Source organism: Hyla sarda, unplaced genomic scaffold (genome assembly GCF_029499605.1).
Source record: "Hyla sarda isolate aHylSar1 unplaced genomic scaffold, aHylSar1.hap1 scaffold_775, whole genome shotgun sequence".
Classification (NCBI taxonomy): Eukaryota; Metazoa; Chordata; class Amphibia; order Anura; family Hylidae; genus Hyla; species Hyla sarda.
In genome coordinates, this window is record NW_026610798.1 from 41795 (window position 1) to 59319 (window position 17525).

General features: G+C 44.1%; 1 protein-coding gene across 1 annotated transcript in view; it reads left to right on the forward strand.

Annotated features, from left to right (window-relative positions):
- BBOF1 (basal body orientation factor 1) overlaps positions 1 to 17525 on the forward strand; it is an 89681-nt gene that overhangs the window by 10244 nt on the left and 61912 nt on the right. Inside the window, exon 3 of the mRNA XM_056554517.1 lies at positions 12315 to 12380. Within this exon, the coding sequence (XP_056410492.1) occupies positions 12315 to 12380 (66 nt within the window). The remainder of the gene's footprint in view (positions 1 to 12314; positions 12381 to 17525) is intronic.

The following is a 17525-nucleotide window of genomic DNA, read 5'->3' on the forward strand; positions in this document are numbered from 1 at the left end:
AATACACCGCCCCCTGTACATCCTACATATACAACATGGTGAATGATAATACACCGCCCCCTGTACATCCTACATATACAACATGGTGAATGATAATACACCGCCCCCTGTACACCCTACATATACAACATGGTGACCAATAATACACCGCCCCCTGTACACCCTACATATACAACATGGTGACCAATGATACACCGCCCCCTGTACACCCTACATATACAACATGGTGACCAATAATACACCGCCCCCTGTACATCCTACATATACATCATGGTGACCAATAATACACCGCCCCCTGTACACCCTACATATACAACATGGTGACCAATAATACACCGCCCCCTGTACATCCTACATATACAACATGGTGAATGATAATACACCGCCCCCTGTACACCCTACATATACATCATGGTGACCAATAATACACCGCCCCCTGTACACCCTACATATACATCATGGTGACCAATAATACACCGCCCCCTGTACACCCTACATATACATCATGGTGACCAATAATACACCGCCCCCTGTACACCCTACATATACAACATGGTGAATGATAATACACCGCCCCCTGTACACCCTACATATACATCATGGTGACCAATAATACACCGCCCCCTGTACACCCTACATATACAACATGGTGAATGATAATACACCGCCCCCTGTACACCCTACATATACAACATGGTGACCAATAATACACCGCCCCCTGTACACCCTACATATACAACATGGTGACCAATAATACACCGCCCCCTGTACATCCTACATATACAACATGGTGAATGATAATACACCGCCCCCTGTACACCCTACATATACATCATGGTGACCAATAATACACCGCCCCCTGTACACCCTACATATACAACATGGTGAATGATAATACACCGCCCCCTGTACACCCTACATATACATCATGGTGACCAATAATACACCGCCCCCTGTACACCCTACATATACATCATGGTGACCAATAATACACCGCCCCCTGTACATCCTACATATACAACATGGTGAATGATAATACACCGCCCCCTGTACACCCTACATATACAACATGGTGACCAATAATACACCGCCCCCTGTACACCCTACATATACAACATATACACATATATCATGCAATCACTGCAGGCTGCTCTGTAACCCCTTCCTCTCTGGGTCTCCTCATCCAATCACTGCAGGCTGCTCTGTAACCCCTTCCTCTCTGGGTCTCCTCATCCAATCACTGCAGGCTGCTCTGTAACCCCTTCCTCTCTGGGTCTCTTCATCCAATCACTGCAGGCTGCTCTGTAACCTTCCTCTCTGGGTCTCCTCATCCAATCACTGCAGGCTACTCTGTAACCCCTTCCTCTCTGGGTCTCCTCATCCAATCACTGCAGGCTACTCTGTAACTCTTTCCTTTCTGGTCTCCTCATCCAATCACTGCAGGCTGTTCTGTAACTCTTTCTTCTCTGGTCTCCTCATCCAATCACTGCAGGCTGCTCTGTAATTCTTTCCTCTCTGGTCTCCTAATCCAATCGCTGCAGGCTGCTCTGTAACCCCTTCCTCTCTGGTCTCCTCATCCAATCATAAAAATGTTAAGGGGGCAATAAATGATAAAAATAAAGCATTTAAACTACTAAAATAGGACAGCAGTGAAGAAGCATTAAAAAGCTATAGAGAAAAATGTAAAATATGTAATATACAGATAAAAGCCGCAAAAATAGAGACAGAAAGACTCATTACCAAAGAGAGTACAACTAACCCCAAAATGTTCTTTAACTATATAAATAGCAAAAAGGTTAACAATGAAAGTGTTGACCCTTTAAAAAATGATGAGGAAGAAATTATAAACGGGGATCAGGAAAAAGCAAATATATTAAACAAATTCTTCTCCACTGTGTTCACCGAGGAAAATGAAATGCCAGGTGAAATACAGCGAGATAAGGTAAACTCCCCAGTACAGGTCACCTGTCTAACCCAGGAAGAAGTACAGGTCACCTGTCTAACCCAGGAAGAAGTACAGGTCACCTACAAAAAATCTAAATAGACAAATCACCAGGTCCAGATATCATTCACCCCCTCGGTTGAATGTAAATTGTTTGAGGGTTTCCTAAGAGATGCTATTTTGGAATATCTCGATAAAAATTAATGTATGACCCCGTATCAGCATGGCTTTATGAGGGATCGGTCCTGTCACCTGATCAGCTTTTATGAGGAGGTGAGCTCCAGACTGGACCAGGGGCAATCGCTGGATGTCGTATATGTGGATTTTTCCAAAACATTTTATACGGTGCCACATAAAAGGTTGGTGCATAAAATGAGAAGGTTTGGGCTGGGGGAAAATGTGTGCAAGTTGGTAAGTAACTGGCTCAGTGATGGGAAACAGAGGGTGGTTATTAAGGGTACATATTCTGATTGGGTGACTGTTACTAGTGGGGTACCACAGGAGTCCGTCTTGGGTCCTGTTTTATTTAATATATTCATTAATGACCTTGCAGAGGGGTTGAATAGTAAAGTAGCAATCTTTACAGATGACACTAAACTCTGTAAAGCGGTAAACACAATAGAGGATAGTGCACTGTGTATAGTAGATAACACTATAGAGGACAGTGCACTGTTACAAATGGATCTGGATAGGTTGGGGGTTTGGGCTGGGAAGTGGCAGATGAAGTTCAACACTGATAAATGTAAGGTAATTCACATGGGGAGGAATAATCCTGGCTGGGATTATGTATTAAATGGAAGAACACTTGGGAGGACTGACATGGAAAAGGACTTAGGAGTCTTAGTTAACAGTAAATTTAGCTGTAGTGACCAGTGTCGGGCAGCTGCTACCAAAGCAAATAAAATCATGGGATGCATCAATAGGGGCATAGATGCCCACGACAAGGAAATAATTCTACCGCTGTACAAATCACTAGTCAGACCACACATAGAATACTGTGTACAGTACTGGTCAGACCACACATGGAATACTGTGTACAGTACTGGTCAGACCACACATGGAATACTGTGTACAGTACTGGTCAGACCACACATGAAATGCTGTGTACAGTATTGGTCAGACCACACATGGAATGCTGTGTACAGTACTGGTCACCTAATATATACATATATAATATATCAGGACAGCACAGAGATGTCTCCATGATCTATTTATACCCAGGACTGTATATATAACAAGGAGGTGACCTAATAATATATATAATATATCAGAACAGTACAGAGATCTCTCCATGACCTATTTATACCCAGGACTGTATATATAACAAGGAGGTGACCTAATAATATATATATCAGGACAGTACAGAGATCTCTCCATGATCTATTTATACCCAGGTCTGTATATATAACAAGGAGGTGACCTAATAATATATATAATATATCAGGACAGTACAGAGATCTCTCCATTATCTATTTATACCCAGGGCTGTATATATAACAAGGAGGTGACCTAATAATATATATATCAGGACAGTACAGAGATCTCTCCATGATCTATTTATACCCAGGGCTGTATATATAACAAGGAGGTGACCTAATAATATATATAATATATCAGGACAGTACAGAGATCTCTCCATGATCTATTTATACCCAGGACTGTATATATAACAAGGAGGTGACCTAATAATATATATAATATATCAGGACAGTACAGAGATCTCTCCATGATCTATTTATACCCAGGACTGTATATATAACAAGGAGGTGACCTAATAATATATATATAATAAATCAGGACAGTACAGAGATCTCTCCATGATCTATTTATACCCAGGACTGTATATATAACAAGGAGGTGACCTAATAATATATATATAATATGTCAGGACAGTACAGAGATCTCGCCATGATCTATTTATACCCAGGGCTGTATATATAACAAGGGGGTGACCTAAAAATATATATATAATATATCAGGACAGTACAGAGATATCTCCATGATCTATTTATACCCAGGACTGTATATATAACAAGGAGGTGACGTAATAATATATATAATATATCAGGACAGTACAGAGATCTCTCCATGATCTATTTATACCCAGGACTGTATATATAACAAGGAGGTGATCTAATAATATATATAATATATCAGGACAGTACAGAGATCTCTCCATGATCTATTTATACCCAGGACTGTATATATAACAAGGAGGTGACGTAATAATATATATCAGCACAGTACAGAGATCTCGCCATGATCTATTTTTACCCAGGACTATATATATAACAAGGTGGGGACCTAATAATATATAATATATCAGGACAGTTCAGAGATCTCTCCATGATCTATTTATACCCAGGACTGTATATATAACAATGGGGTGACCTAATAATATATATAATATATCAGGACAGTACAGAGATCTCTCCATGATCTATTTATACCCAGGACTGTATATATAACAAGGAGGTGACCTAATAATATATATAATATATCAGGACAGTACAGAGATCTCTCCATGATCTATTTATACCCAGGACTGTATATATAACAAGGAGGTGACCTAATAATATATATAATATATCAGGACAGTACAGAGATCTCTCCATGATCTATTTATACTCAGGACTGTATGTATAGCGAGGAGGAGACCTAATAATATATATATCAGGACAGTACAGAGATCTCTCCATGATCTATTTATACTCAGGACTGTATATATAGCGAGGAGGAGACCTAATAATATATATATAATATATCAGGACAGTACAGAGATCTCTCCCATGATCTATTTATACCCAGGACTGTATATATAGCAAGGGGGTGACCTAATAATATATATAATATATCAGGACAGTACAGAGATCTCTCCATGATCTATTTATACCCAGGACTGTATATATAACAAGGAGGTGACCTAATAATATATATATCAGGACAGTACAGAGATCTCTCCATGATCTATTTATACCCAGGACTGTATATATAACAAGGAGGAGACCTAATAATATATATAATATATCAGGACAGTACAGTGATCTCTCCATGATCTATTTATACCCAGGACTGTATATATAACAAGGAGGTGACCTAATAATATATATATCAGGAGAGTACAGAGATCTCTCCATGATCTATTTATACCCAGGACTGTATATATAACAAGGAGGTGATCTAATAATATATATATAATATATCAGGATAGTACAGAGATCTCTCCATGATCTATTTATACCTAGGACTGTATATATAACAAGGAGGTGACCTAATAATATATATATAATATATCAGGACAGTACAGAGATCTCTCCATGATCTATTTATACCCAGGACTGTATATATAACAAGGAGGTGACCTAATAATATATATATAATTTATCAGGACTGTACAGAGATCTCTCCATGATCTATTTATACCCAGGACTGTATATATAACAAGGAGGTGACCTAATAATATATATAATATATCAAGACAGTACAGAGATCTCTCCATGATCTATTTATACCCAGGACTGTATATATAACAAGGAGGTGACCTAATAATACATATAATATATCTGGACAGTACAGAGATCTCTCCATGATCTATTTATACCCAGGACTGTATATATAACAAGGAGGTGACCTAATAATATATATAATATTTCTGGACAGTACAGAGATCTCTCCATGATCTATTTATACCCAGGACTGTATATATAACAAGGAGGAGACCTAATAATATATATAATATATCTGGACAGTACAGAGATCTCTCCATGATCTATTTATACCCAGGACTGTATATATAACAAGGAGGTGACCTAATAATATATATATAATTTATCAGGACTGTACAGAGATCTCTCCATGATCTATTTATACCCAGGACTGTATATATAACAAGGAGGTGACCTAATAATATATATAATATATCAGGACAGTACAGAGATCTCTCCATGATCTATTTATACCCAGGACTGTATATATAACAAGGAGGTGACCTAATAATATATATAATATATCAGGACAGTACAGAGATCTCTCCATGATCTATTTATACCCAGGACTGTATATATAACAAGGAGGTGACCTAATAATATATATAATATATCAGGACAGTACAGAGATCTCTCCATGATCTATTTATACCCAGGACTGTATATATAACAAGGAGGTGACCTAATAATATATATAATATATCAGGACAGTACAGAGATCTCTCCATGATATATTTATACCCAGGTCTGTATATATAACAATGAGGTGACCTAATAATATATATAATATATCAGGACAGTACAGAGATCTCTCCATGATCTATTTATACCCAGGACTGTATATATAACAAGGAGGTGACCTAATAATATATATAATATATCAGGACAGTACAGAGATCTCTCCATGGTCTATTTATACCCAGGACTGTATATATAACAAGGAGGTGACCTAATAATATATATAATATATCAGGACAGTACAGAGATCTCTCCATGATCTATTTATACCCAGGACTGTATATATAACAAGGAGGTGACCTAATAATATATATAATATATCAAGACAGTACAGAGATCTCTCCATGATCTATTTATACCCAGGACTGTATATATAACAAGGAGGTGACCTAATAATACATATAATATATCTGGACAGTACAGAGATCTCTCCATGATCTATTTATACCCAGGACTGTATATATAACAAGGAGGTGACCTAATAATATATATAATATTTCTGGACAGTACAGAGATCTCTCCATGATCTATTTATACCCAGGACTGTATATATAACAAGGAGGTGACCTAATAATATATATAATATATCAGGACAGTACAGAGATCTCTCCATGGTCTATTTATACCCAGGACTGTATATATAACAAGGAGGTGACCTAATAATATATATAATATATCAGGACAGTACAGAGATCTCTCCATGATATATTTATACCCAGGTCTGTATATATAACAATGAGGTGACCTAATAATATATATAATATATTAGGACAGTACAGAGATCTCTCCATGATCTATTTATACCCAGGACTGTATATATAACAAGGAGGTGACCTAATAATATATATAATATATCAGGACAGTACAGAGATCTCTCCATGGTCTATTTATACCCAGGACTGTATATATAACAAGGAGGTGACCTAATAATATATATAATATATCAGGACAGTACAGAGATCTCTCCATGATATATTTATACCCAGGTCTGTATATATAACAATGAGGTGACCTAATAATATATATAATATATTAGGACAATACAGAGATCTCTCCATGATCTATTTATACCCAGGACTGTATATATAACAAGGAGGTGACCTAATAATATATATAAATATAATATCAGGACAGTACAGAGAGCTCTCCCATGATCTATTTATACCCAGGACTGTATATATAACAAGGAGGTGACCTAATAATATATATATATGTATATATATATATATATATATATATATAATAAATCAGGACTGTATATATAACAAGGAGGTGACCTAAATATATATATATATATATATATATATATATATATATATATATATATATATATATATACATATAATATATCAGGACAGTACAGAGATCTCTCCATGATCTATTTATACCCAGGACTGTATATATAACAAGGAGGTGACCTAATAATATATATAATATATCAGGACAGTACAGAGATCTCTCCATGATCTATTTATACCCAGGACTGTATATATAACAAGGGGGTGATCTAATAATATATATATATATATATATATATATATAATATATCAGGACAGTACAGAGATCTCTCCATGATCTATTTATACCCAGGACTGTATATATAACAAGGGGGTGATCTAATAATATATATATATATATATATATAATATATAAGGACCGTACAGAGATCTCTCCATGATCTATTTATACCCAGGACTGTATATATAACAAGGGGGTGAGCTAATAATATATATATAATATATCAGGACAGTACAGAGATCTCTCCATGATCTATTTATACCCAGGACTATATATATAACAAGGGGGTGATCTAATAATATATATATCAGGACAGTACAGAGATCTCTCCATGATCTATTTATACCCAGGACTGTATATATAACAAGGAGGTGACCTAATAATATATATATCAGGACAGTACAGAGATCTCTCCCATGATCTATTTATACCCAGGGCTGTATATATAACAAGGAGGTGACCTAATAATATATATATATGTATAATATATCAGGACAGTACAGAGATCTCTCCATGATCTATTTATACCCAGGACTGTATATATAACAAGGAGGTGACCTAATAATATATATAATATATCAGGACAGTACAGAGATCTCTCCATGATCTATTTATACCCAGGACTGTATATATAACAAGGGGGTGACCTAATAATATATATATCAGGACAGTACAGAGATCTCTCCATGATCTATTTATACCCAGGACTGTATATATAACAAGGAGGTGACCTAATAATATATATAATATATCAGGACAGTACAGAGATCTCTCCATGATCTATTTATACCCAGGACTGTATATATAACAAGGAGGTGACCTAATAATATATATATAATATATCAGGACAGTACAGAGATCTCTCCATGATCTATTTATACCCAGGACTGTATATATAACAAGGAGGTGACCTAATAATATATATAATATATCAGGACAGTACAGAGATCTCTCCATGATCTATTTATACCCAGGGCTGTATATATAACAAGGAGGGGACCTAATAATATACATAATATATCAGGACAGTACAGAGATCTCTCCATGATCTATTTATACCCAGGACTGTATATATAACAAGGGGACATCCTCTACATCTAGAAGAAAGAAGGTTTCTACACCAGCACAGACGGGGGTTCTTTACTGTAAGAGCAGTGAGACTGTGGAATTCTCTCCCGGAGGCGGTGGTCATGGTGAACACTGTTAAAGGGTCTGGATGTATTTTTGGAGAATAATAACATTGCTGGTTATGGATACTAGATCTTTAGGGACAGAACGCTGATCCAGGGATTTATTCTGATGACAAAGGAATTTTTACTTCTAGTATGAGGGATTTTTGCCTCCTCTGGATCAGTAGGGACTCATTAGGGTTATAGGTTAAACGTGATGGACTCTGATCTTTTTTCAACCTTATGAACTATGTTACTATGTAATCACTGCAGGCTGCTCTGTAACCCCTTCCTCTCTGGTCTCCTCATCCAACCACTGCAGGCTGCTCTGTAACCCCTTCCTCTCTGGTCTCTTTATCCAATCACTGCAGGCTGCTCTGTAACCCCTTCCTCTCTGGTCTCTTTATTCAATCACTGCAGGCTGCTCTGTAACCCTTTCCTCTCTGGTCTCTTTATCCAATCACTGCAGGCTGCTCTGTAACCTCTTCCTCTCTTCATCCAATCACTGCAGGCTGCTCTGTAACCCCTTCCTCTCCTCATCCAATCACCGCAGGCTGCTCTGTAACCCCTTCCTCTCTGGTCTCCTCATCCAACCACTGCAGGCTGCTCTGTAACCCCTTCCTCTCTGGTCTCTTCATCCAATCACTGCAGACTGCTCTGTAACCCCTTCCTCTCTGGTCTCTTCATCCAATCACTGCAGGCTGCTCTGTAACCCCTTCCTCTCTGGTCTCCTCATCCAACCACTGCAGGCTGCTCTGTAACCCCTTCCTCTCTGGTCTCCTCATCCAATCACTGAAGACTGCTCTGTAACCCCTTCCTCTATGGGGACCCCTAGTAGTCTTTTTTATGTTAGTAAAAATATAATTATTATAGAAATCATTCGGACAGCGTCCATTTAAGGTATTTTATGTATTGCGAATGTGCTGAGAATTATTGAGGATATTTTTAGTAATTTATTTTATTTTATTGTTATATATGGATTTTAGTAGGCATTATACTGGGACCCCACCAAGAACTCTGCTCTTAAAGGGAATCTGACAGTCGCTTCACCCACACTAAAACCCAGTACACAGGGTGAGTGGAATACGATGTGTTATCCGGAGCCGCCGTCCGCAGATACGCGCTGTATTAGCTCCAGGAGGAGGGAGCAATGGAGGGCTTTTGTGCCGCGAATCTCTCTGCTCCCATATGACTGCCTATATGGGTGAAGACTATGAATATTTATGAGGTGGGCGGGAATATTGTAAGCAGAAAGGGCAGCGGCACATAAGCTAAAATCGCCCTCCCTCCTCTATTGTGCAAAGGTGGTAAATGAACATATTAGCAATTGGGGCTAAAGCAGCGTGTATCTGCGGACGGCGGTTCTGGCTAATACACGATATACGCTTCACCCTGTGTAATGGGTTTAGTGATCAGGAAGAATAATGCCCGAGATCTGACTCCGCATCAAGGATCCAGTTTTCCCAGGCTGAGAGAACCTACACTGCTCCACGTGGTTTTTGTGTCTTGTATTTCCTGGGCAGATCGTGTGGCCTTAGAGGTCGTTGTTGTCCAGGAGACCATGACCACCATAACCATCTACCTGTCTTCACGACCGCCATAACCATGTGCCGGTCTTCACGACAGCGATAACCATCTACCTGTCTTCACGACCGCCATAACCATGTACTGGTCTTCACGACCTCCATAAACATGTATTGGTCTTCACGACCTCCATAACCATGTATTGGTCTTCACGGCCTCCATAACCATGTACCTGTCTTCACGGCCTCCATAACCATGTACCTATCTTCACGACCTCCATAACCATGTACCTATCTTCACGACCTCCATAACCATGTACCTGTCTTCTCGACCGCCATAACCATGTACCAGTCTTCACGACAGCCATACCCATCTACCTGTCTTCACGACCGCCATAACCATGTACTGGTCTTCACGACCTCCATAAACATGTATTGGTCTTAACGACCTCCATAACCATGTACCTGTCTTCACGACCTCCATAACCATGTACCTGTCTTCACGACCTCCATAACCATGTACCTGTCTTCACGACCTCCATAAGCATGTACCTGTCTTCACGACCGCCATAACCATCTATCTGTCTTCACGACCGCCATAACCATCTGTCTTCATGACCTCCATAACCATCTACCTGCCTTCCTGACCGCCATAACCATGTACCTGTCTTCACGACTGCCATAACCATCTACCTGTCTTCATGACCGCCATAACCATCTACCTGCCTTCATGACCGCCATAACCATGTACCTGTCTTCACGACTGCCATAACCATCTGTCTTCACGACCTCCATAACCATCTACCTGTCTTCATGACCGCCATAACCATCTACCTGCCTTCACGACCGCCATAACCATGTACCTGTCTTCACGACTGCCATAACCATCTACCTGTTTTCACGATCGCCATAATTGTCAGGGATGGCCTAAGGTGAGGCATTAAAATATGAGTGACCGCTGCTGCATATGCATTCTCTCTCGGCCAAAGTTCACTCATGCGGCTCTTTTCACTCTGAGACTGAAAAACCCGGATCCGTATCTTCCTCAAATATTTTGCCTTCTAACGTCTCATCTTCCAAGGTTTCAATCTTAGTCAAGAGCTGATGGCAAGATCAGGAACATGGTGTATAGTTTAAGAGTAGGTAACAAATATATTTTTTCAGCATTAGAAATGGCATATAAATATATAAGTATTAATATATATATATTGATCGGCAGTCAGAATCTTTTTAATCAACTTGACATAACCATCTACCTGTCTTCACTACCGCCATAACCATGCATTGGTCTTCACGACCGCCATAACCATGTATTGGTCTTCATGACCGCTATAACCATGTATTGGTCTTCACGACCGCCATAACCATCTACCTGTCTTCATGACCGCCATAACCATGTATTGGTCTTCACAACCGCCATAACCATCTACCTGTCTTCATGACCACCATAACCATGTACCTGTCTTCATGACCGCCATAACCATCTACCTGTCTTCACAACCGCCATAACCATCTACCTGTCTTCACAACCGCCATAACCATCTACCTGTCTTCACAACCGCCATAACCATCTACCTGTCTTCATGACCGCCATAACCATGTACCTGTCTTCATGACCGCCATAACCATGAATTGGTCTTCACAACCGCCAAAACCATCTACCTTTCTTCAAGACCGCCATAACCATGTATTGGTCTTCACGACCGCCATAACCATCTACCTGTCTTCATGACCGCCATAACCATGTACCTGTCTTCATGACCGCCATAACCATGTATTGGTCTTCACAACCGCCATAACCATCTACCTGTCTTCACGACCGCCATAACCATCTACCTGTCTTCACGACCACCATAACCATCTACCTGTCTTCAAGACCGCCATAACCATGTATTGGTCTTCACGACCGCCATAACCATCTACCTTTCTTCACCTATAGATTGAAAAACTGCAACAACAGCTGATAACACAGAAGAAAATGGCCGAGGAGGAGCGAGCGCGGCTGGTGAGCATGCACAGGCCCATAGTGTCACCATATTGTGTCATGGCAGGGACTGTCGCGGCTGGCGAGTGTGCACAGGCCCATAGGGTCACCGTGTTGTGTGATGGCAGGGACAGTCGTGGCTGGTGAGTGTGCACAGGCCCATAGGGTCACCATATTGTGTCATGGCAGGGACGGTCGCGGCTCATACCAAATATATGATTAGTACACCGATGTGGGGGGGGGGGTGCAGAGCAGGGCCTGCGGGTAACATATGATTAGTACACCGATGTGGGGAGGGGGTCTGGGAAGCAGAGCAGCGCCTGTGGGTAACATATGATTAGTACACCGATGTGGGGGGGAGTAGGAGAGAAGCAGAGAAGCGCCTGCAGGTAACATATGATTAGTACACCGATGTAAGGGGGGGGGGGGGGAGAGAAGAGAGCAGTGCCTGCAGGTAACATATGATTAGTACACCGATGTGGGGGGGAGGAGAGAAGCAGAGCAGCACTCATGGGTCATATATGATTAGTTCCCCGATGTGGGGGGGGGGGGGGGGAGAGAAGCAGAGCAGCGCCTGCGGGTAACATATTATTAATACACCTATGTGGGGTGGGGGGGGGAGTAGGAGAGAAGCAGAGCAGCGCCTGCGGGTAACATATGATTAATACACCGATGTGGGGGGGGGGGAGTAGGAGAGAAGCAGAGCAGCGCCTGCGGGTAACATATGATTAATACACCGATGTGGGGGGGGGGAGTAGGAGAGAAGCAGAGCAGCGCCTGCGGGTAACATATGATTAATACACCGATGTGGGGGGGGGGGGGGGAGTAGGAGAGAAGCAGAGCAGTGCCTGCGGGTAACATATGATTAGTTCCCCGATGTGGGGGGGGGGGGGGGGAGATGCAGAGCAGCGCCTGCGGGTAACATATGATTACTACACCGATGTGGTGGGGGGGTTAGAATGAGTGAACAAAAAAAATACCATTAAGTACCGTGATATACAATTTTGGTCATACCGCCCAGCACTACCTGCGGGTAACATATAATTAGTTCCTAGATGGGGGGGGGGGGGGGGAGAGAAGCAGAGCAGCGCCTGCGGGTAACATATGATTAGTTCCCAGATGGGGGGGGGGGGGGGGGGGAGGAGAGAAGCAGAGCAGCGCCTGTGGGTAACATATAATTAGTTCCCCGATGGGGGGGGGGGAAGAGAAGCAGAGCAGCGCCTGTGGGTAACATATGATTAGTTCCCCGATGTGGGGGGGGGGGGGAGGAGAGAAGCAGAGCAGCGCTTGCGGGTAACATATGATTAGTTCCCCGATGGGGGGGGGGGGGGGGGGAAAGAAGCAGAGCAGCACTCACGGGTCATATATGATTAGTTCCTCGATGTGGTGGGGGGGGGGAGGAGAGAAGCAGAGCAGCACTCACGGGTCATATATGATTAGTTACCCGATGTGGGGGGGGGGAGGAGAGAAGCAGAGCAGCGCCTGCGGGAAACATATGATTAGTTACCTGATGTGTGGGGGGGGGGGTTAGAGAAACGGAGCAGCACTCACGGGTCATATATGATTAGTTACCTGATGTGGGGGGGGAGGGGGGGGAGAGAAGCAGAGCAGCGATCACGGTTCATATATGATTAGTTACCTGATGTTTGGGGGGAGGAGAGAAGCAGAGCAGCGATCACGGTTCATATATGATTAGTTCCCCGATGTGGGGGGGGGGGTCGAAGCAGAGCAGCACTCACAGGTCATATATGATTAGTTCCCTGATGTGGGGGGGGGGGGGTCGAAGCAGAGCAGCACTCACAGGTCATATATGATTAGTTCCCTGATGTGGGGGGGGGGGGGAGGAGAGAAGCAGAGCAGCGCTCACGGGTCATATATGATTAGTTACCCGATGTGGGGGGGGGGGGAGGAGAGAAGCAGAGCAGCGATCACGGGTCATATATGATTAGTTACCTGATGTGGGGGGGGGAGGAGAGAAGCAGAGCAGCGCTCACGGGTCATATATGATTAGTTACCTGATGTGGGGGGGGGAGGAGAGAAGCAGAGCAGCGATCACGGTTCATATATGATTAGTTACCCGATGTGGGGGGGGGGGAGGAGAGAAGCAGAGCAGTGCTCACTGGTCATATATGATTAGTTCCCTGATGTGGGGAGGGGGGAGGAGAGAAGCAGAGCAGCGCTCACGGGTCATATATGATTAGTTACCTGATGTGGGGGGGGAGGAGAGAAGCAGAGCAGCGATCACGGTTCATATATGATTAGTTACCCGATGTGTGTGTGGGGGGGAGGAGAGAAGCAGAGCAGCGCTCACGGGTCATATATGATTAGTTCCTCGATGTGGGTGGGGGGGAGGAGAGAAGCAGAGCAGCGCTCACGGGTAACATATGATTAGTTCCCCGATGTGGGGGGAGGAGAGAAGCAGAGCAGCGCCTGCGGCTAACATATGATTAGTTCCCCGATGTGGGGGGGGGAGGAGAGAAGCAGAGCAGCGCCTGCAAGAAACAAATGATTAGTTACCTGATGTGGGGGGGGGGAAGAGAGAAGCGGAGCAGCGCTCACGGGTCATATATGATTAGTTCCCAGATGTGGGGGGGGGGGAGGAGAGAAGCAGAGCAGCGATCACGGGTCATATATGATTAGTTCCCCGATGTGGTGGGGGGGGGGGAGAGGAGAGAAGCAGAGCAGCACTCACGGGTCATATATGATTAGTTACCCGATGTGGGGAAGGGGGGAGGAGAGAAGCAGAGCAGCGATCACGGGTCATATGTGATTAGTTCCCTGATGTGGGGGGGGGGGGAGGAGAGAAGCAGAGCAGCACTCACGGGTCATATATGATTAGTTACCCGATGTGGTGGGGGGGGGGGGGAGGAGAGAAGCAGAGCAGCGATCACGGGTCATATATGATTAGTTCCCCGATGTGGGGGAGGAGAGAAGCAGAGCAGCACTCACGGGTCATATATGATTAGTTCCCCGATGTGGGGGAGGGGGGGTAAGAGAAGCATAGCAGCGATCACGGGTCATATATGATTAGTTACCCGATGTGGGGGAGGGGGGGAGGAGAGAAGCAGAGCAGCGATCACGGGTCATATATGATTAGTTCCCTGATGTGGGGGAGGGGGGGAGGAGAGAAGCAGAGCAGCGATCACGGGTCATATATGATTAGTTACCCGATGTGGGGGAGGGGGGGAGGAGAGAAGCAGAGCAGCGATCACGGGTCATATATGATTAGTTACCCGATGTGGGGGAGGGGGGAGGAGAGAAGCAGAGCAGCACTCACGGGTCATATATGATTAGTTACCCGATGTGGGGGGGGAGAGGAGAGAAGCAGAGCAGCGATCACGGGCCATATATGATTAGTTCCCCGATGTGGGGGAGGGGGGAGGAGAGAAGCAGAGCAGCGATCACGGGTCATATATGATTAGTTACCCGATGTGGTGGGGGGGGGGAGGAGAGAAGCAGAGCAGCGATCACGGGTCATATATGATTAGTTACCCGATGTGGGGGGGGGGGGGAGGAGAGAAGCAGAGCAGCACTCACGGGTCATATATGATTAGTTACCCGATGTGGGGGGGGGGGAGGAGAGAAGCAGAGCAGCAATCACGGGTCATATATGATTAGTTACCCGATGTGGGGGGGGGGAGGAGAGAAGCAGAGCAGCAATCACGGGTCATATATGATTAGTTACCCGATGTGGGGGGGGGAGGAGAGAAGCAGAGCAGCGATCACGGGTCATATATGATTAGTTCCCAGATGTGGGGGAGGGGGGGGAGGAGAGAAGCAGAGCAGCAATCACGGGTCATATGTGATTAGTTCCCTGATGTGGGGGGGGGGGGAGGAGAGAAGCAGAGCAGCACTCACGGGTCATATATGATTAGTTACCCGATGTGGGGGGGGAGAGGAGAGAAGCAGAGCAGCGATCACGGGCCATATATGATTAGTTCCCCGATGTGGGGGAGGGGGGAGGAGAGAAGCAGAGCAGCGATCACGGGTCATATATGATTAGTTACCCGATGTGGTGGGGGGGGGAGGAGAGAAGCAGAGCAGCGATCACGGGTCATATATGATTAGTTACCCGATGTGGGGGGGGGGGGAGGAGAGAAGCAGAGCAGCACTCACGGGTCATATATGATTAGTTACCCGATGTGGGGGGGGGGGGAGGAGAGAAGCAGAGCAGCAATCACGGGTCATATATGATTAGTTACCCGATGTGGGGGGGGGAGGAGAGAAGCAGAGCAGCAATCACGGGTCATATATGATTAGTTACCCGATGTGGGGGGGGGAGGAGAGAAGCAGAGCAGCGATCACGGGTCATATATGATTAGTTCCCCGATGTGGGGGGGGGGGGGGAGGAGAGAAGCAGAGCAGCGATCACGGGTCATATATGATTAGTTCCCAGATGTGGGGGAGGGGGGGAGGAGAGAAGCAGAGCAGCAATCACGGGTCATATATGATTAGTTACCCGATGTGGGGGGGGGAGGAGAGAAGCAGAGCAGCGATCACGGGTCATATATGATTAGTTCCCAGATGTGGGGGAGGGGGGGAGGAGAGAAGCAGAGCCGTGATCACGGGTCATATATGATTAGTTACCCGATGTGGTGGGGGGGGGGGGGAGGAGAGAAGCAGAGCAGCGATCACGGGTCATATATGATTAGTTCCCCGATGTGGGGGAGGAGAGAAGCAGAGCAGCACTCACGGGTCATATATGATTAGTTCCCCGATGTGGGGGAGGGGGGGTAAGAGAAGCATAGCAGCGATCACGGGTCATATATGATTAGTTACCCGATGTGGGGGAGGGGGGGAGGAGAGAAGCAGAGCAGCGATCACGGGTCATATATGATTAGTTCCCTGATGTGGGGGAGGGGGGGAGGAGAGAAGCAGAGCAGCGATCACGGGTCATATATGATTAGTTACCCGATGTGGGGGAGGGGGGGAGGAGAGAAGCAGAGCAGCGATCACGGGTCATATATGATTAGTTACCCGATGTGGGGGAGGGGGGAGGAGAGAAGCAGAGCAGCGATCACGGGTCATATATGATTAGTTCCCCGATGTGGTGGGGGGGGGGAGGAGAGAAGCAGAGCAGCGGTCACGGGTCATATATGATTAGTTTCCCGATGTGGGGGAGGGGGGAGGAGAGAAGCAGAGCAGCGGTCACGGGTCATATATGAT